Here is a 27,418-nt window from a genome sequence, read left to right as displayed (position 1 = left end):
TCCAGAACAGCTGATTTGAATCAGTTTACTCAACTCGGAGTATCTTCACCTGGAGTTAACAACTATCAAAAGAGTTTGGTGTAGCTAAGCTAGCGGTGCAGCACTTGGAATGTTGTCTCAAACTGTTGCTTTCAATTTCCATTGCTGAGATTACCACTGTTTACTATTTTTGATCGAATTGCTAAGTATGCTGTCATTAGGGTTGTCATGAGATCGGGTTCCAGATGGAAAAAAATATTTCTGTTTTTAGCATTAGCTGTTAGCCTCGGTGCTCTTGGAAGAAGTTGTGCTGGAATCACATACCATGATGACATCAGCATTTATGCTGCGTTGTCATGAATATTTTGTTTTATTAATCCACCTTGGATGTGCTGTATACTAACACGCAGATTAGTTAGGATAAATTATCTTGTTTGAGATGAGGCTGGATTGTATTTTGACATGCATCAGAGAACATCACAACAACATTTGGGTCATTTGTGTTGAAATGTCATATTTAAAAAGAGTCAACATGTTACTGATTGAACAAATCTAGGTGGGTCATAGCACAACACCTCTTTTCTCCTCCTATGTATGTGATGTATTTTGGGCATTTGGATACTTCCCATAAAATTCTCTCTTTCTTTTCCCGTTCATCTTTTAAAAATAGAATAAGACAATGTGCTTCTTTTAGTCCATACAATTGGCGCTTTGTGTAGACGTGTGCGGGCCCTAACATATCTTACAGCTGAATCATCAGCATTTCCAGACATTAATGCTGGGGGTAGTCTGGAAGATAAGGAATTTTTCCACTTGACAGCTTTGGCAATCTGACCAGTAAGTTAATGCAAAACATGCTGGATGCTGACACAGGGGTTTTTGTTATTTATCTATTGTATTTTTAGTAAGCAGCGCAGTGTGAGTAACGCGGGCGTGTAAGGTTTTGCGGGCTGAAAATTGTGATTTTTCTGACAGCTTTTAAAAAATATGGATAAAGAATGGATGAAATTCAGGTCATTTTTGAGTTCAGACAGACCCCGAATGCGGTTTCCAAAGCCACATTGCCCAAAAAGGAATGACTTAAAATGAAGAAATAAATAAATATTTAGGTGAATAGATGAAAATCATAGTTTTTGGCCAATTTTGGATTCAACCCGCTACTGGCTCTAAATTGGGCCTGGACAGCACCCCTCAAGCAAAACCACAAAAATGTGCTTTTGTGGCATGGTTGGCTCGTATAAAATTGCTGATAACCAAATCAAAACACAAAAAGTCGAATTTCGGGCTACAGTTATAGACCATTTTTGGGTTTGGCCGCACCCTCCCTCTCTTTCAGGCTGTCTATCAATCAGTATTAAAAAATGAGAGCTAATCCCTCCACATTTCTCAACTGTAAATCATTAGTATTGCAAAATCAACATTTGACATTGAATTCATCGCCATTCACCAGTGTTACTCAATCTGACATCATCGTATTACAGGAAAGAAATGCCTCCCGTCCACAGAAAAGCCTCCAATACATTTTCATAGCTCATTTACAAACTAGGAACACACTGGCTTTCTCTCGCTAACATCACACGGTGTGTCAAACCCAGCCATGGGATCACATGCTTTGTGCAAGCTCAGCAGCAGAGGAGCAGGGATAGTCATTTACCAGGGGTGAGGGGTGGGGGTCATCATGCATGCCTGGGGGGCCTTTCCGAATGAATGGTTGGCATTCTGGCGACCTCCTGGACAGCCCAGTCGACCGCAGGGTGGGAGGCTGTTTTTGGGACACGGCTGTCATGTCTTGTTGCTGTGTCATAGGTCTGCGGCATGCATGTTGTCTCCAGGGCAGAAGATAGAAGCACAACCCTTGAGACAGCTAATAATTTTATCATGCCTTATTTTGCGACATGTATGCCCTCCAGCTTCCAACCACTTGAGTCTTTGGGTAGTTTTTATATAACAGCAGCTGTTCTTTTCCGGGAGGCTGTAAAAAAGTGAAGGACAGTATTAGCTCAGGTTTTTGTATTTCTATTATTTAAATGCTTTTTAAACTTGGCCTCTTCAGCTGCATGGGGAGTGCACATACCGATAACTAGCTAACTTTGGCAAGGCAGAGCAGGGAAAGGGAATGAAAGGGAATGTCGGATAGGGCAGTACAGAACAAGCCAGCGTAGGACAGGACAGAAGACCAGACAGGAAAGATGGCAGAACAGGACAGGGCAGGGCAAGACAGAACAGAACATGCAAGTGTACTATGGAACAGGGCATGACAGGATAGAACAGGTCAGGGCGGAACAGGGCAAGATGGGATCGGACAGGAAAGAACATGGCAGCACAGGACAGGAGAGGGCAAGACAGACTCAGTCATAAGTGTGCTACGGATCAGGGCAGGACAGAACAGGTCAGGGGAGAACAGGGCTAGCTGGGACCGGACAGGAAAGAACATGACATGACAGGGCAAGACAGAAGCAGGCAGAACAGAACACATAAGTGTGCTACGGATCAGGGCAGGACAGAATAGAATAGGACAGGGCAGAACAGGACTCGGGGTTCAACCGATTAGTCGACAAGACGACTTTACCCCTCCATTTAACACCTGAAGTCGACCAATCACTACTTTTGTGTTTTTTGGCAACTCGTCTTCCAAGCAGGGCAGTTTACGTAGAACGGATTTATAAAGCTCTGTGAAGCAGAAAATGTCCTGCTAACAAGGCGGCGCAGTATTTGTCGGTCTGCGCTGGTCCGAGACTTCGAAAATAAGATGGTTGTGGAAGAGAATAGCGGTTAGCTTTGGTTGCTTAGGTTATTCTGACCTTGGGACAGGCAGCGAGGAACGAGGATATTGGTACAAAGTGAAACTCCATCTTCATTGCCAAAATGTTACGTCATAGAAGATGTGTGATACAACTTAGTATGGAAAAATGCTGCATACAGCAATAGGAGACTGTCATACAGCCAACTGCAAATCTTGTTAGCAATGTTATTTTCCTGTACTCCTTTTCCATTTTCCTACATTCAAACACCAGGAATCCAGCGAGAAGTTGTTTTCAGTTTGGCGCGAAAAGGCAACAGCAGAAACAGCAATACGGTGACGCTCAGGTATTCGCCCCAAGTGCCTTATGACTAATATGTCTGCGAGTGGAGGCCGCATATTCCGTGTTTGGAGGCAGTGTTAAAACAATAGAGTTGCTATGACAGTCGGTAAATATGTTGGCTCGGAGGGGAATTTTACATCATTCAGCATAAGTCACAAGCTCAAGGAGTCAAGGCGATGAATGTACGTGCTAACAGAGTCCATCATCATAGGTGTCTGAGCAATAATGTTAGCGTTGATGCTAGTGCTAACACACAACCTAAGAGGTGTTCAGGGTGGTTTGAAGGTAAAGTGAAACCTCCAAAGTGGAATATATCTGTTTCAAGACTTTGGTTAATTTAAAAAAACAAAACAAATTGTGTATGTTTCGCTTATGCTAACCTATGCTAACAGTCCTTACATTTTCGTACTTTTCGATAGTGCTGTCTGTGTCTGGCTGTCACATCAATGTGGCTTCTGCAAACTCTAGCAACTTCCTGTGACTACCAACAAATGCAGTGGCTTTTTATTGTGTTATTGGAGACTTCTGAGAGTCCCTCCAAAGCAGGAGATCTTCTCTTATATGAACTTACTCCGTGCCTCTTGTTACCTTCTGTTAGCACTTCACCTGTTGTAGCTGTGGCTTTGGATCTTCACTTTGATTTTTCTGGCCACTTTACTATTTCCCCCCCAAAAGTCAATATCAGCACATTTAGTGTCTTCTTTTGTGGTGACATCGGAGGCCCTTTCCCAGCCCTTTAGCGCCAGGTTGCCTTTAATGCACCTGCATTTGCCAAAAGGTGTAAAGCGCCTCCATGCATTCTTTTGATAACTGTGATTCTTCAATAAACAAAAGACTTCTTGGGTATCATGGCTAGAAAGGGAAAAATGTGGCTATTCCAGTTGAGCGGACAGGGCTGATGGGTGCATGTAGTCGCTTTTAAACAAATCTAGACAATGGACATTTTAACAATACAATATACAATACAATGGACAATGATGTCTCTTCAGAATGCCTTGGAAGTCCTGAGTTTTCACTTTAACCTGCAAACTATGACCGATGTAGCAAAGCAGCCCCAGAACATAAACAAGACCAAGCTTTTTGACACCGGAAAGCACATTTCTCACTTCAGTGCCTTGAAAACCTTGAAATTTCACCATTAGCACAGCTAACCAAAACCAAACTGTCAGATACAGTACCTTTCTCTCCCCAAATGTCTTTATATTGGGGTTGCCAACTTTCTCACTCCGAAATAAGGGACAGGTGCACGGTGCCACGGTGGTGTGAGCATGATGTATGAATTTGGGATTTTTTTCTAATTTTCACGTTTATGCGGAAAACACATTCACGTAAAAATAAGACAAAATGAAAAAAATGGACAGTGTTTTTCACAGGACAGCGACGATATGTCACCTCATATGAAACCTCATCTGAAACCACAATTTGACTCTTTTCATAAAAAAAACGGGTGCAAGAAATCTGAAATGTAAAAGAGGAGTGTGACTCACCAAATTAATTTTTCCATGGATACTTTTGGCTGCTTTTGACTGACTCAAGCAGTCTTCTGTCCTTTTGCGCAGCCAGAGAGAAGTCCTTACATGACAGCTGGAGTGATTGGCGCTTGTTCTGAGATTGACGCTTTATCTGATCTAGGATCTGTCATGTGTAGTACCGAGAGTCTCCATTTAGGAGCGCTGTAATGTGCTATCACTGTTTAAGAACCAGCAACGTATGTTCGAGCAAGTATACAAGTAAAAGACTTTGAGCTGCTGACAACCCGTCTGTGTCCGTCGTTATTGACAATCGATCGCCATCCAAAGCTTTACTAAAAGCATCTTCAGGACGCTCAGGATCGGTAGATTGCAGTTTTCTGTATTTGCAAGAGTTGATAGTCAATATACGGGACATTTAAGGTCCCGTATGGGACAAAGCAAATTAGCCCGATATACGGGACGTCGCGGGCTAATACGGGACAGTTGGCAACCCTACTTTATATTCTTGAGGGACTGTCGTCCAGGTGTAACGTGGACAGATTCAATTCACCACCTGTCCCATTCTGAGCTGAGTGACTCACAAAGGTGTCTATATCTCTTGAAGCATATCGGTTTCTTGAGCGGGGAATGATGGGCCTATTCGTCAAGACCCAACCTCGTTAGGGCCACACATCTGTTTTATTTTCAGACACACTCGACGCTTGTGACTCACAATGTGAAGTCTGCGAATGTCTGGAAATTCCCTCTGAATATTTGGAAGTTGACTTGCTGCGACACGCAGACGTTCCTCAACTACTCTCCTCGCAACACTTTATGCCCTCCACACTTGAGATTCCAAAAAGCACTCGAACGCACACACGCTCGACGTGAATCGTAGCTGTTGTGAAATATGAAGACATGAGAAGGTCGCTCGGCCGCAGTTTCCTGAGAACAGGATACGGGCCTGGCTCTAAAACACCTTGCCCCCACCACCCTTCATTGTGTATTGTGCGAATGACTAAATCCTATGTGGATGTGAGAGCCAACGAGAGGAATCTATCCCAGTTCTTCCAACACTATCAGTTACATTCCTCACCAATCCGGCCGTATCAAGTAGCCTCGCTGTCTATTTTGCCTGGATCTTTCCCACACAAGCCCACCAGTCCAGTATCTCTACAATGCTCCCGTCCTCAAAGGCAAGAGAAGCAAAACTATTTGAGAGACGAAAGGAACAAAAACAAACGTGAGAGAGATTAGGAGGAGAGACAGACGTCTTGTGGTTTGAGCTCGTTTTCCACTCTTTCTCACTTCATGTGGCTTATCTAAAAGCAGCAAAGAAGGGTTTTTTTTTTCCACAAAATGATTCGAGAAATGCATCAACTTTGATGCACAACATTGGTCCGGAGTGACACAGCTGGGTTTTTATTTTGAATTTCTTTTTGCAGTAAGTTAAAGGAATTCCTCATTTGAAGGTTTAAATCATCATAAATATCGCTTTTCTGTAGGTTGTTTTTTTATTTATTTTTTTATACATTTTTTATTTCACATTTTTAAAACAAAATACCAATACAGATACAACAAAAGATAAAGGATGAAACAATAACAACAATAAATACGCCTGTCTTAATGTCAGATTGTTACTGTTCGTTAAATTAAAAAAATCTTTCCCTGAATTTCAACCATTTACCCTAATTCTTCCGGAAGAATAAATCCTTTTTTTTTCTTTTGCTTTCTTACTTTTACAGGAAAAAAAACTTTTGATGTCACTTATCTTCAAATGGTTTTATTTTCCACGTTTCCTATGTTTTTTCACATATGGTTGAGTATTTTTAGGATTTTTTGTTTTAAATTAAATGCATTTTATTGTTTACTATTCCAAATATACAGTAAATCTTGGGCAATAAAATGTCACTGTGGAGCGTCTTCCTTATGTCTTGAACCCCTGCTTCTAATTTGGACAAATTCCCTAGTGGGAGTTTGACAAAGCCTTGGAATTTGCCCAAAATGGCTGCTTCAAACCAAAAATGGCTGACTTCCTGTTCGACTGACTGACTTCCATGCATTGATCCTTGAGACACTTTTATGTGTCCTTTTTTGACAGACATGTCCACCAAATGTCATATTTCAGTTTTCTGACTTTCCAGGTGATACGACTGAGTGTAAAATAGTTGCTTTAAATCAAAATGGCTGACTTCCTGTTCAATTTCAGCAATGGGTCCTTCTTACTTTTTTGTGCACCCATTTATGATAGTCATGCCAGCCCAATTTTGTGGTGACCCTTTAACTGCTGATGGGGGCTGATTTTATTTAACTTTAATGTCTGGGGCTTTTTTTCCCCCTTAACATTCCAGGGGGTGCTACTGAGTGAATTCTGGTGGATTGTGTTTAGGACCCGTTCAATATACACATTTCACCAGCTTATATTTACCTGAAAAAATTGTTGAGTTTTAGGTCATGTGAACCCCCCCAAACACACACGCACACGCATCACCACCACCCAAATGTGACTAATAAAAAAATAAGACTAAAAAAAAAACCAACTATGTGAGAAATGTCTACAATATCCAACAGTTGTCCCTTCTAAAGTGTAAAAGTTGAGTTAGTCATGGCATCCTCCCTTCATTTGAGGAAGAGAAACTTGACCGCGGGGCTGGAAGCAGCGTGTTTCCAATTGTGTAACATGTACTTTGACTACACTCACTGTTGTCACAGTTGTGCTCGTGTTTTCCACCAAAGCCACAAAAAGTGAACACTTTTTGCCCGCCCATCGTACAGTACATGCCCGACCAGGCAGTTTAACAGGCCTTCTCCATATCCATGCTGTCTATTGTTATGGTTGTTCTATTGTGTATTTGTGTCTTCACAGTGTTTACCTAAAACACTTTCATTCAAGTTATTTCCTATATGTTGGTCTTATTTTGGTCTTCGTGCATTGTCAGGGTATGGAAAGGATACAAATTGCAAGACTAAGATTGAGATTTTATTGCAAGAAGAATCTTTGTGCTTGAGGTAGCAGCACCAGAACATAACCGAGACCTTTCGGAAACCTGGGCGGCAAAGTTTGCTCCAGGATGCCTTGATATTCTTCCGATTTTTATTTACCCTGCACAGATTCGTGACACTCCGTGTCAGATGTAGCAGAGCAGCCACAGAACATAACCAAGTCTTCTCCGTGTTTCACAGTGGCTAACAAGATTGCCTGCGTTGTTTTATGCAGAAAAGAACACTGTACCCGCTGTTAAACATGGCGGTGACTCGGTTATGTTTTGGGGCTGCTTAGTTAAATCTGTGTGGGGTACAATGAAATCTAGACATGCTGCAGCAAAATGTGCAGTCAAGTAGCAAGCTTGGCTTGGTTATGCTCCGGATTTGTTTTGCTACATCAGGCACAGAGTGTCTTGAATCTGAAAGGAATACTCAAAACTCTGCAAAAAAATAAAAATACAATCTAAGACTGGCTCAGAGCAAAACATTATAGACTATTCTGAGCTGTAAGTAAAAGCTGCTACGGAGTATAAATATTATTTTGACAACTACGCTTTAAAACAAAGTGTTTTATTTATGTAAGGTGCCAAATTCAGCAGTGGTTGAAAACTAACTTTATCCTAGTGTGGGGATTTAGTGTGGACAATGAGACAAAGACGAATTTTTGTGTGACACGTCAGTTTGGATACGCGAGCTACATAATGACTTTTTAAAAAGGCTCCAAAATGAAGGGTCAGCCTTTGCATTCCTTCGCAAGTTCACAGGAAGCGTGGCACAATGGAGGACAAAATGGCCCAGAGGCGTAGTCCACCAGCAGGGACAAGGCCAAGAGTGCACACGCAAACATGCACACACAAACGCATGTGCACGCACACGTCGCTTCAATACTTTTCTCGTTAGGCGCATAGATTTTTGCTTCTAATGAGATCATCTGCCGTGGGCCAGAAATCACACATTGTAAAACAATCCATTCACGTGGCCTACTTGGCACCACTTTTAAGTAGGACTGGGTGATTCAATTGTATCCATTAAATCGTAATTTAAAAAAACAAGATGAGTTTTTTTTGCAGTTTCCGTGGTTCAAAACATGACTCTACTGATGTGCACTGCTTATACGCTAACAACATAGCTGCGGGCAAAAAGTGGTGGTTGTCAACTTTTATATTATTTTTATATATTATTGTATTATACAAATTATGTTATTTTTATTAATATTAAGGGTACCCTTTCCTCATATGGTATTTCTGTGCCTTGTCATGTCATTTTAACACATTTTATCAGGTTGTCCACTTTGTGTGGGTGTGTGTGAGTGAGTGCTGATGTACTAGTGGATATCTGTCTTGGGTTTGTTGTGAGGGAGGGCGTTTTATGTTTTGCTTTGGATGTTTTACAGCACTTTGAGTTGCATTTTTATGTATGAAAAGTGCTATATAAATAAAATGTGATTGATTGATTGATTATTGATATTCAATTTAGTGACTTTAAACTTAAATTTTAATTCAAGCCCATTTACAGGGTGGTCCAGAATGACTACAAATGAATCATATTTACGGATGAGTCGATTTTCGACAATTTTTTTTATTTGTCACCGTTTTAATGAAAGGACCATTTTCCCAAGATAAAGTGCTAATTGATGATGATCCCTTATCTATACATATTTATCCCATTGTATGTTGGGTAATAAAACTAATGATGTCAATGTGATTTAGCATTTTCATGAGTGGGGGGTCAGATCAAAATCAGAAAATCTGAATTTTGGAAAGAATACATTTCATTTGTTTAATCTGTCAACAATCCTCTTTCCTTCTCTCTTCTCTCTTTGTCAGCTCATGTGACTGATCTGTTATGACAAACATCTCAGCTATTTCCACGTCTCACGCTAAAACCCCTCATAAAGGACTTAGCACCAATCAAGCAGTCAAGTAGTAAATAGCTGTGTGTTGTTTTCTCCGCACTTCGAGTGAGATAGAGACACTGTCATAAACAGCGCTTTCTTTCTTCCTTGAGGCCCTTCTCAGAGCAAAGAAAAAGAAGGCCTGTAATTGACACTTGTCAGTCACTGCAGGGAAGATGTGTGGAACGCTTCTGCCTGAGAAGTGTTATCCGTGTAAAATTGGCGTAATATACACACGTAATATACACAAGTCGTCTCCGTTTTAGGCTGTGGTTGGACTTTGGTTAGGACACACTTTGAGATAGACACATGCCACATTAGAGCACACATAAACACACAATAAAATGACAGAACTTTTTCCTAGGGTGGTTCTAAAAAGTATACACACCCCTATTCAACTGCCAGGTTGTTGTGATGTAAAAAAAAAAAAAAAAGTGCCCAATTAACTAATTTCAAAACTTTTATCACCATTAATGTGACCGACAATATAAAAGCAGTTTTCTTTGCTGTGCTATGTGCCCCAAGACTGGAAATATAGGATGAAATCAGACAACAGAGATGAATGGAACAACTCAACACTGCAACTGTTATAATCTGTCCAAATCCGTTGAAATCTTTTTAAGAGGGAATTAAAGCTATAGAGCTGGGATGATGTGTTTGTACAAGTGCCAAAGGCACTGCCCGAAATAAAACAATCACTTCTTTCAAATGTACATTTCATAGAAGTCTTCAATTTCAACGGCCTGTGAAAAGTATCAGATGATACAAGCCACAATTAAAGCTACACGCAACAATAACTGGGCCCTCGCATCTCCTATTTCATGGCTAACTGTAGAGATGATTATCAGGCGAGATGGTGTAAGCAAAAAAAGCATCACAATTTCATGTCATCCTATTGTATAGGACAGCAGTCCTCAACCAAACAATATAAACACTTCCAGTTCCAACATCTGTTGTCTCCCATGACCCCAAGATCGCTTTTTGAAGAGAAACAAGCTCAGGGCTCCCACAATTTGCAGCAACTATATTCAATGTAAAGGTGAGTTGCATTTTTGAAGAATTGTTTTTATTTGTTTCTATGGCGGTCTGTTACAATATTGTCCATACTCTACCTTACTGGGGCTCATTTGGATGAAACTAGTAGAAGTTTGTCGAAGTTCACTCAAAATGGCTGACTTCCTCTTCAATTTTTTAGCACGGGTCCTCATCCAGATGACCTCTGATCGGACGATCGGTACGTTCAAGAAAAACTCCATTTGTTCATTTCTATTTTCTTCTATACTTTGGTTGCCTCATTGAGTTAAGTAAGAACAAACATTTTGAAGTGTTTTAATTCTTTTTGCTTTGAATGCTATGAGGCTCGTCACACTTGCATAAACATTCCACACATTCCAGCGCCTCTATTGACACATGCAGAAGGTCACAACTCACAACATTAGAAAAGGGAAGCCGAACAGACGGGAAGATCAAAGACACGTCACTTTTCCTGGGAATTAGAGGTGGGAAGTAACCAAGTACTTTGTTACTTAAGAACATTTTTCAGGTACCTGCACTGTCCTTCAGTATTTATTATTCTCCAATATTTATTATGTATTTTCTGTGATGACGAAATTGATACGGAGTATCCATGGCCTTATTTAAAGAGAATTGTTTGGTCGGCTCCAAGAAGGGTTTCTGCCAAAAGCGTTGTCTTGTGCCAGCCGAAAAACCACAAGCTTAGGCGTGGAAAATTCTAAAAGTCAAATCTGAAAATACACTTTCACTTGAGGTGTATTTCTTTCAGTTAACTTGTTATCAAATGCTAAGAAAGTAGTTTTTGTTAGTCAGTTCATTGGAATTGTGAATACGTTTTTTGATATTATCAAAGACGGTTCAAGCATTCATGGGGTCCTAAGCCAAATTTGATTTTGCGGTCCCTTTGTTTCACTTATAATGATTATTGGCCATTAATTGCTGAATTGGGTTAATAAACGAGGGTAATTATTTTTTAAAAATTCTGCTGATTTCAAATTGAATATTGTATGTACTGTAAGTGACAGTACAAATATATCATTTCTTTTGTACTTAAGTACATGTCAAAATCTGCACTTTTTGACTTTTAAAGGGGTAGAATCATTTCTTCTACTTTAACTAAAATCTTTTTCCAAACAAGTAAAGCACAGGGTGTGAGTACTTTTGGCACCTCTGATGTGAACGCACAGCTTTGTAAACAAAAGCCTAATTTTTTTTTTTTTTTTTTTTTTTTGTGCTGCATGTTAAAAGGATAAAGCCCAGCAAGCCCCTCCTCCTCCTTCTCGTCCTCCTCCTTCTTCTTACCCCCGCTGGCTGCTTTTTACACGTCTGATTCCCCGGAGGGAGCTCCAGTTGAACATTCCTGGCATTCCCGGCTCGGTCCCTCCTCCCTGCTGGCTTATTATCGGCCCGCCTGCTTCCCCCAGCATAAGCAGCATTTCACACAGCAGCAGCAAAAGGGGAGGACGCGCGTTTTAGTTCCTCAAAGTCAACCAAAAGAAAAAACAAGACGCATACGGTGCTGGAATTAATACAAAAACTTGGATTTCCACACATCAGAGAAACACTTTTTGCTGATGGGATGAGAGCCTGAGCTGGTAAGACTGACTTTCTGGTCTTTTTTTTTTTTTTTTTTTTAACCCCCCCCACCCCAACCTCCCCTTACAAACACGATGAACAAACTCTTCAAAGTTTCCTTTTAACGCTTTAAGGCGATTTCAAAGCGAGATGGAAAAAGTAAACGTGATTCCCCCGGGCCAGGGGTGGTTTTGTCCGTTTTTGCTCCCCCCTGAGATTGGAATTTTGGCCGCATGCGTTTTTTTTTCTTGCTTGCTATGGAAAAAAGTCTCCACATTTTTATGTTGTCGCTGTTGAGAGAGTGTAGGGACTTAGAAGTGCTTGTTTTTAGATCATTTTAATTTAACATTTATTCGAATCTTTAGCACTCACAAAATGCGTGACATGTTTGACAGATACACAGCTACATTGATCCACAGAACAAAAGATGCATAGTCTGAACTCAAAAGGGACTCCATTCTGTGTTTTGGGTTCACATGGCAAGTTCATTAGAAAGAAGACCCAAGGCAAAATGTACATTGGGAACTTTCTGTTAACATTGCACACTGAAACCAAATTGGAAATATTTTGAGAGGTGAGCTGACGGAGCCCAATTTGCTTTAGAAGCGTCTGATCAATTGTTACGGAGGGTTCACATAAGCATATGGTAAGCTTTGAAACCTAATTGAAACCACTTATGGGGGTGGTCATTTGAAAGAGGCAAGACAAAGTGAACCTACGGCACTCCGTCTTGTGAGATCACTGCTGGTAGTGGTCTGATTCCAGTTGGCATTAGATGGGTCTGATCAGTTCTTATGGAGGGTTCACATGAGCACAAAAATTGCACAAATTTTGTTTGGTTGCCAAATGCAGAAAAAACAAACTTTTGTTTGATGGGTATTTGCTTATCTCAAAAGGAACACCATTCTTTTTTTCGGGGTTCACATGGCAAGTTTATTTGAAAGAGGACCAAAGTGAAGTTGGACCGCTTTCTGTTGACGTTGCGCATGTCAAGTTTGAAACCAAATTGAGACCACTTTTGACCTGACCTGTTTTCTGAATCTGAGCCCTGATTGGTCGTTACTTGAGCCCTGAGTAGTTGTGATGTCATTTTCAGTCGACAGAAATGACAAAATGGCCGCTCCTGAGATGGCTAAAAACGGGTGGATTTTTCTGCTTAGCTAATATTTCATAGAATTGAGACCATTTTTGGAGGTGGTGTGGTTTTCATTAGGAAGATCTGATCAGCGTTCATGTTGCACGTTGAAGTGTGAGGGATACAAAAAAGTTACCCTAAGAAGGAGTGAAAGTATAAATAATAATAATAATGAGATTCCAATTACTTTGGTAAAAACGTAATGAAAAGGCCTAAAAAAAGATGCAGAAAACTCTTATTTTCGTGAGCTGGGTCCGCCCACTTCAAGTCAGAGACGTGCCCTCGATGACGTCATATTCACGTTCTTCACGATTTCACCCGCCGGAAAGATTTTCAAAGCGTAATGCTAAAATCAAAGAAATATTTCATGTGTATCAATTCGAGAAACCGTTCATTGTGACATGGATAAGCCTTGAAGTCGAATTGAAACCATTTCTGGAGGTAGTGTGGATCTGGTTTGCTTTAGAGGGTTCTGATCAGTTCATGTGGAGTGTTCACAACTCCGCTAAATCTCTTTGGGGCCCAAATCTAATCTGTTTGAATGCTTTTGGCTACTATGAAAAGGGACTTTCATCATTCCAGTGACAATTCAAGGTGAAGTGGACTTGGACCACTCTGTATTCACATTGTTACAGCTTGAAATCGAATTGAGACTAATTCTGGAGGTTATAGTCTGGTTTGCTTCAGTTTTCATGACGTGTGAGGATGAGCGGTTCAGAAATTGGAGGGAAGGAAGCTTTTGTTTGGGGCCTGAGTGTAGCAACACCCTTCGGCTTAAATACTATTTGAATGTGTCATGACCTGTCATCCGCAATGCTAATACGACCACATCCTCCCCGTCTGTAGGTTTCACAGCCAATTGAGTGAAATCAGGAGAATCAAAACAGAATCCCCCGCGAGAATCGGCATGACGTCCACCGAGGAGCCGTCCGGTACGGTCTTGCACCGGCTAATCCAGGAGCAGCTTCGCTACGGAAACCCCACCGACACCCGCACCTTACTCGCCATCCAGCAGCAGGCCCTGCGTGGGGGCAGCGGGAGCAACAGCGGGCCCAGCAGTGGGGGGGGCGACATTGGCCGGAGTCCCCGGTCCTCCCTGGAGAGTCTCACCCAGGAGGAGCCCCCGTTCCCCCAGCTCTCCGCCAGACAAGAGCCCCAGGGCCAGGAGCACCAGGGCGACTTCCACCACTCTGAAAGCGCCTTTCAACTCTATCAGCTCCACGGCGAGGAGCTACCCACCTACGAGCAGGCCAAGGCGAATTCCCAGTACCTGGCCTCCCACTGGGCGCCGCCGAGCCCCGGTAGGCAGTCCCACGAGGGGGCCTTCCTCGAGGAGGTGGACGAGACAGAGCAGAAGTGTGCCCACGCTCGGTCCCTCAGCGAGCACCGCATGCAAATCTCTCTGGAGAGGAACGGCGCAGTCGCCAAGGCCGAGGCGCTCAAGAGCGCCTCTCACAGCTACCCGGAGCTGGCTTACACCCAGTGGGCGGAGAAACGCAACCCTCCACCTGAGTACTCGGCTCCAATCCAGGGACAAGGATTTATCCCACACCAGGCCCAGGAGCCTGCGCAGGCCCCGCAGCACAGGTACAAATTGAGCTTAATTGCGCCTATTCACTAAGAAGCGGCATGACATCACACTCTGTGGTGTGGCTCCTTGTTGCGCGTAAACACATACTTGAGTCATACTTTTCTTCTTTATAAAGCCGCGCCGGTCCAAAGGTATTTGTAATACTTGGCATGCTGTGGCCGAAACACCTCACATGCTTGCTTTGGCCTTTCGAAAATAGTTTTAGTTCCTCACAGTGAGCGACTATCAGGCTAGCTGAAACACTATCAGAAGCACTGACCTACATTTACAACCTAAATTTGACTTTTAGCGACATGAATTTATTCCCAGTTATATTCTCTTTGTTTGGTAGTGTTTCTCTTGGCTGCACTGCTTCCAGTATGTCTTTGTGGATGTTGGACTTTTTTTAGTCCAATCAGACTTTAGCCATGTTAATCTAATCTGAGCAGATTCTTGGGAATTCGTAGTGCTGTCTGATTGAATTCAAACTTATTTCGCATACAGTAGTCTAAGTGGTTCGGCATTTGCAACTTTTTTTTTTTTAAACCACTGTATACTCCGTCATTCGCTGGCACCATCTTATGGCTTCTTGGTGTCCACGAACAGTGTTAAAATGAGTTGAGGAGCTTCATTTAAACAAAAGCAAAGATCTTTTGGCAATAATAAACCTTTTTAAGGGGCGTTAAGTACTCACGAATATTCACTAATATGTATGTATCAGCAATGGGACTGTTTCTTAATCAGATCAGATTTGAAATTCCAGATAGCTGGCCAACAATAATGTCAGGGAATACATTTTGTTGCCCTGAACTTTGTGCAATGACAATAAAATCCAAATTACATTTTCATTTCCCTGTTTCAGTTCCCATCCACTGATTGGTTAGTCAGATGTCTGGAAAGACCTGCATACCAAAATACAGTACAGTTCATTTAATAAACAGCATCGCTGATGAGTAAGCTATATAATGTTTACATTTATTAGGTTTTGGTTATGTTACTAGCTAAATATTCATCGCGAACTGCTCCGGATGATCTACAGGTATAGTTGTTTTGTATATAAAATTTCGCAAATATTGACGTGATAATTGTGGAGTAAGTCCCCACTGAAGGCCCGGCTACCAAAATGTCACGGCATAAACATATACTTGACTCATACTTTCCTTCTTTTGAACGCAGCCCTGTCCAAAGGTATTTGTAATGCTTGGCGTGCTGCGGATGGAACACCTTACATGCTGACTTTGGCCTTTAAAAATAGTCTAGTTCCTCACTTTACATTCTTTACTGGAGCCGACTGGTCTGATGGCTAAGGAGCTGGAATAGAGACCGTATTGTCCAAGCCTTCCAAGTCTCCAGACTGGCCCCAAGACTCGTACAGTGGTCGGGTTGACTCCGATCCAGGATGGTGTCACTTAACAATGTCTCGCCCCCAGGTACATCCAGTCTGGGCCGCCTGCTGATGTCTCTTGCTACGATGCGTTCGCCGGCTTGCCCCCTGCTGTCTTGGAGGAGCCCAATCAAGTGGCGCTGCTGCTGATGGAGAACGAGAGGCTGAGGCAAGAGCTCGAGGCTCACCGGGAGAAGACTGGTCGGATTCAGAAGGTAAGGCCAGGGAGAAATGAATTCGTAGCTTGGCTAAACTTGATGTTGACCACACACGTAAGGAAAAAAAAAAAAAGCTAACTACTTTTTTTTTTTTCTTTTTTTTTTACCTTGTTTGGACCTGAAACATAAATTCTCTTCACAACTATAGTGGGTTGCTTCCTTGCTCCAGAGCATCTCAAAAAGCAAACCGGGATCAATCGCAAATTCCGATTTCACCGAGTGAGTTTCAGCCACCCATTGGAGAAAAAAAAGATGCGTAAGCATAACATCAGTCAAAAGCCAGAATGTGCACAAAGTGCAGTTGGCTGCAAACAAAAGGGACCTTTCACATTTTACACAGCAGGCTGCCACCTGCCAGTGAACCCGGCAACCCCTCACCCTCCGCCTCCCCGTCAGCTGCGTGCGGTTCACCACCCGATCCAGTTGCTGGCCCTGAAAAATCGATATGGCCTGTTTGGAATTAAAGCGAGCGCACACGTGCGTTGCCGATGACAATGGGAGGAGTGTGTCTAAACAAAGTCGTGTGACCTCTGCTTGGCCCTCCGCGCTATGCAAGGTGGCAGCTGCATCGCTGCAGTGCAGATGAGGAGGCCGAGAGAATGCAGACAACTGGTCGCTAGGGTTGCCTTTCACGGACTTTCTTGGGTGGCAAAAAAAGAAAAGAAAAAAAAGCTACCAGTGGAGTTTACAATTATCAATAATGGGACTGATTTGAGCAGCACAATTATCGGATGGCTTAAAAATTAATAATATTAATATTAATAATAATTAATTGGAATTATGCCGGGGTGTTGTCTGCGCTGAAAAAGGTCATTGACTGACAATCGTGATTGTTAAATGATTAGATATTTACGATTGTGAGGTGAAATACTACAACAGCAAATTATGCTGCGACGTACATACATAGCGACAATCGAGCCACATGCTAACATTTCACCTACTTCCAATTAGCTAATAATTCTGAAAGATTATCCTCAGTAATTATCCTGTGGTTTGGAGGATGAAGTGATTTTTCATCCGCAAACAGCTGGCTCCGATAATCGTAAGTGTTTCACCTGTTCACTATCTACAAATCCTTATGTGAGTGGTCAACACACAGTTAGGCCAAGCCACAGACTCCATAGTTATGGCATGAGATGGAAGGACACAAATTGGGCCCAATTTTAGCATTTTCCCACCCATCCGATTGAAGCCGATAAAGGCCAGATTATCGAAAGTCTCGAAAAGATTATCCTGTGTGTTAGGAGCGATTTTTCCCAGTCGGGCCCGAGTATCATAATGTGGAGCTATGGTTAGGTGTGTAATCTGTTACGATGTTAAAAATCGGTATGTGTGTACAAGGCTTAAGGGATCCAGGGAGAATAGTACAAAATGCATCGTTTCTCACACAAAGCTTGTCCTCACCTCCTTTTTGTTGAATCCATTGGGGGGGGTTTACTGCGCGTCACGCTGCTATGAGCTAATCGGAACGGCAACGCCTGCGCTTGGTTGGAAAACATGGCTTACAAGTTTTGACCGCAATGGAAACAAACTTTTTTAGTACCTCAGCCAGTCTGTAGAATATCTCCGGAGTTATGTCACATGGCTCTGGCCTTGTCTCAACTGAAAAGAATGATCACTAGCAGGGGTGGAAAGATTTCTCCCCTCTTAGGCCACAGCTTTGAGTAAACACGCCTGTAATAGTGGGTGTCTTTTCTTTTTTTTTGGTCCGTTTCCACAGGCCAGGCACAGGCATGCACACCTTCCTTGAGCTGGCAGCCTTCCGCAGACCGCTGTGTGCTGCTCTTTGTGTGTATCATAAGTTGTGTGTGTGTGTTTGCTCGCACCTGGAATGGCGGCTATCAGCCCTCAGGAATGTCGAAATAAATCAGTCTCACGGGGAGTGGTGCGGCTTTGAATTCCTTCTGGGAAATGTAGCATGCACACACACAGCTTAATGTATGTACATATGCGTACTGTAAGTTCCATGTCAGGGGCTCTCAAACTATGTAGGTCCAGGAAGTCCTTACAGGGGAGAATTTTTTTTTTTTCAAGATTCCCCTCATAATGCTAATACCGCTTAAACACCACAGTAGTATGTCGTGTAGCAACAAAAAGCAACATTCCAGTTCCTCCCTGTCAGGTCAGAAGGTTAACCGAAAAATTCCTTCTCTGTCTATTTCTGTCCTTCTCCCAGTTGGAGCAGGAAATCCAGCGTATTTCCGAGGCCTACGAGAAACTGATGCAGGGCAGCAGTAAGCGAGAGACTCTGGAGCAGACGCTGAGGAGGAGGCTGGTGGACGAAATCCGCCGGCTGCAGGATTTCAACCGAGACCTGAAGGAGAATTTGGAAAATGCCCGGACGCACGTCGCCAAAGAAGTGCAGGTCGCCGATCACAACCAGCACATCATGGCCAAACTCCTTGAGCAAAGTGAGTCCCAAAGAGAAAAATTCAAGCATTTTTCACCCATGACGATCAAAGTCAGCAAAGACCGATTCATTATCTGATATCGCTAAAAGATTATCCTGTGATTTCCCTCCCCAATCTCCTCTGAAAACGGTTGGGCAGACAATCGGAATCAGGCTTAAATTGAGTATCATTCCACCCCTCTGATCAAAGGTACACAGAACAAATGATTTGATAACACAAAAAGATTATCCTGAGAGATTATCCTCTTGTGTTGACTGTTTTTGAAAGTTGTTTTTTTTCGTCCCCGATCTGCTCCGAAAACAAAAATTAAGGCCCATGTAAAGTGGATATGCAATAATCAGGCAAAATGTGAAGTGGATTCACCCCGTCCGATCAAAATCCATATGAGTGAAGATTATGATTGCTAAAATATTATCCTGTGATGCGGGGTGTGTAAAGTGTTTTTTTTTTTTTCCTGCCTGGGAAAACAATCAGGGCCAGCAATGGTAAATGTTAAAGATGTTTTATATTTAAAATCACCAATGTGTGTTAAAAAACAAATTGCAGCTGGAATTGAGCCAGTTTACATAAGCTAACTGTTAGCCTAGCCTCTTCTTCATTCCGGATGCCCTGTGGCACTATGCTGCCTCTCACAGGTCAGTTTTGGTACAACAACAAACATCTTTGTGTGTTTGGGTCACCTCGTGTGCAACGCCGTTATTTTCCTCATCATCTGTGGGGCCATGTGCGTACCCCGCTTTGGTTGTCCTATCTCCATTATAATCAACATTCTTGACTGGATTAAGATGTCGTGGGGTCCGTTTGTAGCTAAGAGTCTCACACATGCGGGAATTTACCTTGCGTAACCTCCACAGCCTCTTTAGAAGGCTTTAGAAAACGCAATCCACGTAATACGGACAGAAGTGGAATGAAGTGGCTCGAAATCTCTCATACCGCACCCACCTGCTGTTGGACTGATTTATGTTGTCTGCGAACCGGGATCAAGTAGAGTGCTGGTGTTTGTATGGCCTTGATGAGGAATTCCAAAGCGCTATGTGGGTCAAAGGGAGAGGGCGGATTTCCCCCAGCTCCTCTTGGCATTCCACAAGTGCTTCACTAAATGAACACGGGCCACCATTTTTTTTTTTCCTGCTGGAATGGAGGGAAGATTTTTAAGATTCTAAACCTGGGTGTCAAACTGTTTTGAATGTCGGTTCAGATCAGAGTTATGCTTGGTTATTATGGTAAACACACTGATTAAAGACAACAAAAAGGCATTTTTCCCAGCCTAGAAAATATTAAGAGAATACTGTAGTTATTGAAATCGCCTTGTTAAAATACATTCCTTCCCTTGTTAAAATTTGAGTTTGATACCATAATGTTATGATTTTATCTGGGAAAAGTCTTGACTGTATTCAGGCAATATTATGACTTTATCCCGACAAAATATGGCTCTGTTCTTGTAACGATTACAAGTTTTGTTGATAAAAATAGGACATTATCATAACGTGTTTTTTTCTCAGAAAAATATGATTGGGGTGGGTTTTTTTTTTTACAGTAATAAAGTCCTAATTCTTTGAAAACAAAGAATATTTTCAGAAAAAAAAGTCTTTACGATAATATTTTCTATGCATCCTCACTAGTCCGAACATTACAACGTATTCCGATTAATATTGTGTTTGTGGAATATGAATTAAGCAGCAAAATCCTTTAATCCATCTCAGGGGGGCGACCATTTTGTCATTTGCCGTCAACTGAAAATGACATCACAGTTGCTCAGGTCATGACCAATCACGGCTCAGCTGAATTTCACATAACCAAACTCAGAAACCTGAAAACCACTTTTTCATTCCTGTGGCATTTAGGGATGCAAATTTCTCCCTGTACCTCAGCACTTTGAAAGCACATCTGGACTCAAATTTTGGACTTGTGCGTTGTGCCTTTGATTTCCCTCACAGACGAGGAGCAGAACGTGGAACGTGAGCGCATGGAGCGGGAAGCCGGGCGACTGCGAGCGGCAGCCGAGGAGCAGAATCTCCGCAGCAGGAGGCTGGAGGAGGCCTTGGAGGCGGCCCGGGGACGTGGCCGTCAGCTGGAGGAGGAGTTGCGCAGGAAGAGGGCCTACGTGGAGAAGGTGGAGAGGCTCCAGAGCGCCCTGGCTCAGCTGCAGTCCACCTGTGAGAAGAGGGAGAGCCTGGAGATGAAGCTCAGGACGCGCCTGGAGCAGGAGCTCCGGAGTTTGAGGGCACAGCAGGTACATTTAGGTCAACCATTCTTGAGCCAAGGCACATATTTGACATTAGATACCAAGTGTATTCCACTAAATAAAAAAGTCACACAAGTTGCTTGTAGCCAATTCTCAACCACTCTTATGATCCAATTTCACTGTTTTGGTCTGAAAATTATTACTTTATTTACTACAAATAATGTATCTTTGTTCGTCTTTCTACGCCAGCTACATTTAGTGACAGACACAACAATTAAATACTCTAGCTAGATGGCAGAAGGTGCAATAGACCCAGAGGTAGGCACATTTCTCTGTTCAAATTGGATTTTTAATGGACTGACATACGTGAGGTAATAACATATTAGGTAAAATTAGTATGCGAAATGTCTTTTTTTTTTTAAATGTTGATAATAAAATAAAAACAAATCAAATGTATTATTCATACGTAATTATGATGAATCATCTACATTTTGAAATTACTGTCTGATTTTTTTTTTGTACAGACTGGTCAGGTCAATTCATACATGTGTAAATGTAAAATAAAAAAGGGAGAATGTGTAATTAAAATATGTAAAATAATTCATTCCATTTGTATTATTAATTCAATTATAACAAATCAATTATTTAGTTGAAAAAATATGTATGAATATTATCTTTTTTCTGCATAGATGGCACAGGTCAGTCTTAGATGAGGTAAAAAATACAAATAAAAATGTGTATGTGAAACACATTTTAATAATGAAAGCTAAAAGATAAGTTGTTTTATTTTTTTATCTTTATGATTTATAATTGACTTATTAGTGTTTTATTATTTACAATAAATCAACGAACCAATTATATAATGATAAAAAATAATGCTAATTTTAATAAATGAACAAAAGTTTTACCTAACCAAACACAAAATGTTACAGCTGGAGTCCTGATCATACTGTAAATGTATAGTGGGCAGGACTGAAGAACACATGGACGTGTATCCACATGTTGTCTTTGACATTTTTCTCCTGTAAGATATCTCTGCCTTGGCACAGCAAATTTTGGAAAGAGAATAATACGAATATGAAAAACATCCCCCGAGTAGAGTTTCTCACCTGCGATTTTTCTCAACAGCGCCAGTCTCAACCACCTGGAGTGACCATGGGTTCCCTCCAAGAGCGTCTGCGTGAGCGCGAGGAACGCATCCTGGCGCTGGAGGCCGACATGGTGCGCTGGGAGCAGAAGTACCTGGAGGAGAGCACCATGAGGCAGTTCGCCATGGAGGTGGCCGCCACCGCTGCCGCACAAAGGTACCGATGCTACACAGTAACAGTGATAATCTAGTGCGGCCCGACCAATTGATCGGCCGATATTAGGTCTTTTAAAATCACATTAGCAAGGTACAACTTAAGACAAAGACAATGACATTCCAACATCCCCACTCCAAAAAAAATGGCTAAAAAAATTGCCAACTTTATGCAATACTTTTTTAAAAGTGTGTGTGTTTTTAATAGCACTTTATTATAGAAAAACTTTTAAGTCAAAGTACACTGTATTTATTAATAGGAGAGTCCAGCTTGGTGGTCATTAGCAACCCGCTTCAGGTTTTTTTATTGTATTGGCACTTATTCTAATGAGACTGAACACAGCCCACATCAATCGGTTACAGTAAAAAGTTATAGTTGTGAAACATAGCACACTAAGTTGAATGCTTGAAAAAAAAAGAAAAGGAAAAAGTTTATTGAAAATTTCACATTTTTAACATTCAAAATTGTAAATGCATTTTAGTTTTAAGATATCACATTGTTTTCTTATTCAAAAAATGCTTTGTTTTGTGGTTGCAACATGTCATGCAATTCTTTTAATAGAAATACAGCTTTTTCAATCATAACACCACATTTAATCCGTTTATTTCTTTAAATGTTTTATAAGCTTAGCATAGAGTTGAAACAATTGTCCTTAGCACGTTTCAGAAACACAAAGTGGGACACCCATGGTTTAAACCAGAAATATATGAAAAACTATAACACACTAGAAACCACCCCAAAAATATTTCAATATCACTTGAAAATCATCTCGCAACACCTAGTGCCTTAAAAAATAAATGACCGACAAATGATTTGATTCGAACAATGCTCCTTACCGTAAGGACTCTCATTAACTCCAACCAACAAGCCAGGCTAAACTTAGTTCCTCCCCCACATACAAAGATCTTAAAAATTCCAGATGTATCACTTCCTTGTCATCAGTTACTACTTTCCAAATAGCCAGGGCTTTGACTCCGTCTTATGTTGTTACAGAAGTAATTGCCACTAGTTCACTATACTATAAAACAAATCCTTTGAATGTGTGCTAAAAGGTCATTTGTTTACATTTTTTCAGAGACACCACCATCATCAACCACTCGCCTTGCCACTCCTCCAACAACAGTTTCAACGAGGACCTGCCGGTCGCGGACTTCCGGAATCAGGAAATGGAGAACAGGTGAGAACCTCTTTGGAGAATCTTTGGCTTATGTTGCCATCCGCTAGCCAGAAGCTAATCTACATTGTGTTTGTTTTTGTATAGAGTATTAGGCAGTTCCACTTGTTGTCACTTAACTAATGCCGTATGCGCCTCTATTTTTGTCCCTTAGGATCCGCGCTCTCTACGCTCAAATCCTGGAAAAGGACGCCGTGATCAAGATCCTCACCCAGCGGCTTCACCAGGACCAGGGGCTGAAGGACGAACAGAGTCCCCGCACCAACCTCCTGAGCGCGGCTGGCGCGCCCCTGAGGTTGGCCTCCTCCACGCCCTCAATTTTCACAGCCAAGAGCACCGCCAAGAGTCGAGGTGAGGAGGGCAAATGCAAAAATCCCTCTGATTTCTATAGCTCGTGGATATTTTTTTTTGCCTAAAGTATCTCTCGCTGGTATCGGCATCGGAGTACCCGATATCTTGAAATAAGACCAATATCGGCCCAGTATCCGATATGGGTACTCGCCCATCCCTAATTTAGAGTCTTCAATTAACCTCTGAAGACTTTTTGTAAGAGATGTGGGGTACTTCCTGGACTGGGCACACTCACATTCACACCTGTGGACAATTTAGAGTCTTCAACAAAACTAAAATGACTTGTTGGTTATCGGGTGCAAAAAATATGTTGAGGAGTTCTGCTAGCAATTCAGTCTGGTTGACTTTTCTGACTCCTATTTCCGTAGGTAAGAGTCTGTCCGATGACCAGACGTTGCCGAGCCATCCTTTTGGCGCTCAGTCGGAACCCAACACGCTGGAACGGCAGACGGAGGGGACCAAAGGCAACGAGGCCGCCGGCATCTGCAAGCTCAACGCCGGTGAGTAACCTCCCAGATATGCACCTTTTTGTTTACGAGGAACTGATCATTCACTCGGCAGACAATGATTGCTTTTTTTTATTCTTATGAGTGTGGCGTGAGGGACTCGCGTACGTTTTGGGAATCGGCGCCATAAAAAGATAAAAGCGGACTGTAAGGAGTGTCGCACTTGATGGCTTCTCTCGTTGATTAACCACGCCGTGGCTTAAGAGATACTATCTGGAACATGCATTCTTTAGAAACGCTGAGCATCTTGTCGACTGAGCACATTTTTCCACGGAAGCCTGTCTGGGTGTTAAAAATGCTCTGTTAACCTTTAGTCACTGATAGCAGACCAGCCTCCGGTTTGCCAGCATTTTTTTTTTTTAATTCACCATTTTTTTTCACACATTAACAGAGAACTAAAGCATGCAAGAAATGTAGAAAGGTTTAAGAGCTGACACTAAACCGTGTGACCTTAACTGAATGGTTGAATTGTTGTTGAACAAGTTTTTAGCCTACTAGCATAATTAAGTCGTTTTTATCTGTCACAATCTCAGTGAAAAATACCGATGTGCTTGCTAAAAAGTGCCTGTGCGGATTGTCAGTCATTCAAATTACGGCAATCTGCAAAAACTGAATCGAGACAACTCTACTCTTCTTGTTTGTTGTGTTTTTTTTCTTGCTTTACAAATGCATTCAAAAAGGCAGTTATGCTGTTAGGTTAACAAAATTGGACCAATGGCTAAGCGATAATTTAGTTCAGTCTTTCTCGTTGAGTAAACTGATTGCTTTTTGGGGGGGTGGGGGAAATTTGACCATTTCTTGCAATTCCTAATAAAAATGTATCTTATTTTCCTGCAGATAAGACAACGCCAAAGAAGTTGCTACTAAACCCTTTCAGAGGCCTGGAAGAGTTGGATTCGGAAGCAGTGGAGATCTTTATTTAAAAGGAGCGAACAGTGTGAGAAAGAATTCCCGAAATGTGTGAAGTCTGTCAAAGGAAGAAGATATTGGATGTAAGAGGCCGGAATATCGCGGGAAATAAATGGGGCTGGGGAAAAGAACTGTTTCCCTATTTTTCGAGGAAGAGCTGTGCTCTGACTCACGGCTGCAGGCAGTCGGCGCAGGACTCTTCCCAGGTACTCGGACAGTATTTTGGATTGTGATGCCAACATATTTATATACTGTTTAAAATGGATACAATTGCTGCTTCCTTCCTCCCTTTCTTCTTTTTCTTTCTAATTTCATTTCCCCAGTCCAGTGAATGACAAAGCTGCGTATTTAACTTCCCAAATATGAACTTAATTAAGCCTCTCTCTTTCTCTCTCTGAGATACTGTAAATATTCAGCCTTCGCCTCCGACAAAATGTGGATTTTTCTTTTTAACCTGAATAACCTCAAGTTTCGTCCCAGTTGCTCACTAATTTATAACAGAAACACTGTTGAATCGCTCGGGTTTTGCGTGTTTTCGACGCTCCGGCAGCCGGTTCAGCTAAGGCCAAGGAACACGTGAACAGATGCGATTTATTGTATAAATGTTTCTTTTTTTGTTTTTGCCAAACTGACACAGACCTGATGTTGTTTGTAAATGTGTGTGAGGAGGGTCGAGTTGATCCATAGCTGGTTTGCGTGCGTATGCATGTGTCATCTCCCTCTTGCGGACATTCTGCTGGTTGGGATGCCGTTTGGGTGGGAGTTTAAAAACGACAACATTTTGTGTGTTTACTGTGAGCTTTTGAACTAACAAACACAGGTTAATTATTGTTATTATTGTTAAGTATATTTTTTATTCAGAGATCTGTATTATTATTATTGTTGTAGATAATATAGTGCTTTGAGCAGGACGCCAAAGAGTTTATGTATGTTTTGTTTTTAAGTTATGTGCCGACAATCGCGGTCAAAGTCAAAAGTTGGACACAACCGAGCGAGTGTTGACTTCCAGCAGTCATTTCTGTCAAACTTCACAGCGTTATGAAGGTTTTTACAGTTGAATTTCACTCGACATTTCATAAAGCAATAAAACATTTGAATTTACATGACCTGGCTTCCTGGTTTTCAATTGTAACACTCAATGGTCACTTTAAAGCGGGTTGAAACCCGCTTAGTCGACTAGTTGAGGAGACGGTTGTACTATGCTTAAAATATATCAATGATGTCATCGATTAATCGACTTTACAATAATACTGACTGAATTTGAACATTTCCCAACCGTAAGATCAAAGTCAGCAAAGAACCCTATTATCTAATGGCTCTAAAAGATTATCTTGACTGATTATCCTGTGGTGTCTTTTTTCTTGTTTTTTTTTTTTTTTATCCTCCCATCTGCTTGCAAAATAGTCAGGGCAAAGAATCAGAAATGGTTAAATGTGTTCAATATTGACTGATTTTCTGGTTAAGAATAAAAATTGGTACAAATGGCTTAAAATAAAACTTTTCAGGTTAGCCCAAAATAATTCATACCCTGGCCAAATTTTGAGTAATAATGGATGCTTAAAAAAATGGCAATAACTTCATAAAGGTTATATTTAGACATATTCATAAAAGGATATTTCATAATTTTAATATTTTTACTTTGAAAATGATGACAGTTTTGTATAGCCTGACATTTGTAATTGTGTTTACAATTGTCACCATATTATTATATTCATAATATTCTTAATATTCATCATATTAAGCTGTTTTTAATATTTTGTGAGTATTCGCAGAGTATCTATTGGAAAATAAACTATGACCTTTTATTGAATGTCACTGGATTGTGCTCGTGTTTGTGCCAGTGTGACCTTTCAGCGCAGGCATAAAAAGAACCCTGAGAGTGCCAAATCCTCACTATTCTTGTCCATGAAACTCTTCCTACCTCACATTGATACTGCACATCCTCATTCCTGTCCTTTATTTCCACCATGTAGCGAGAGAATGAGACTCTCATTCCTCATTAGTGACTACCAGATCCGCATTCTTCTCAGTTCTCGGGGCGGCCTCCTCGCCACCAAAGATGCGTGCTTGTAATGCCAAGCATTCCCTTTGCGACACCCTATACGGGAAAAAGAAAGGCACTTGGTCCCTCCCAGATTAGCCACTAATACTATTTGAAATTCCTCCGGTCGGTTTCTCTACCTTCACCAGCAACATGTGCTGCATTCCTACAGACAATTTTCTATTTTTTCTATATTGCCGCTGATATACCGGCCAAGTGTTTATAAGCTTTTTCAGAGATGCGGGCAGCAGA

The 27,418-nt window shown here is 41.6% G+C and overlaps 1 protein-coding gene across 1 annotated transcript; it reads left to right on the top strand.

The window, feature by feature from the left end:
- The first annotated feature begins 11,683 nt into the window (after nt 1-11,683).
- Nucleotides 11,684-26,226, top strand: LOC147140969 (angiomotin-like 2a). The gene is made up of 10 exons (XM_086043473.1): nt 11,684-12,001; nt 13,963-14,703; nt 16,117-16,285; nt 18,465-18,699; nt 20,637-20,932; nt 22,013-22,188; nt 23,261-23,362; nt 23,514-23,710; nt 24,079-24,210; nt 25,054-26,226. The coding sequence occupies exons 2-10, from the start codon at nt 14,024-14,026 to the stop codon at nt 25,137-25,139; spliced, it is 2,073 nt and encodes a 690-aa protein (XP_085899599.1). The 5' UTR covers nt 11,684-12,001; nt 13,963-14,023; the 3' UTR covers nt 25,140-26,226.
- Nucleotides 26,227-27,418: the final 1,192 nt, after the last annotated feature.

This window comes from Filicampus tigris, chromosome 10, assembly GCF_054856515.1.
Source record: "Filicampus tigris isolate MCC_2025a chromosome 10, RoL_Ftig_1.0, whole genome shotgun sequence".
Classification (NCBI taxonomy): Eukaryota; Metazoa; Chordata; class Actinopteri; order Syngnathiformes; family Syngnathidae; genus Filicampus; species Filicampus tigris.
Note: the sequence above shows the minus strand (reverse complement) of the source record. Positions and strands in the feature narration are given on the sequence as shown.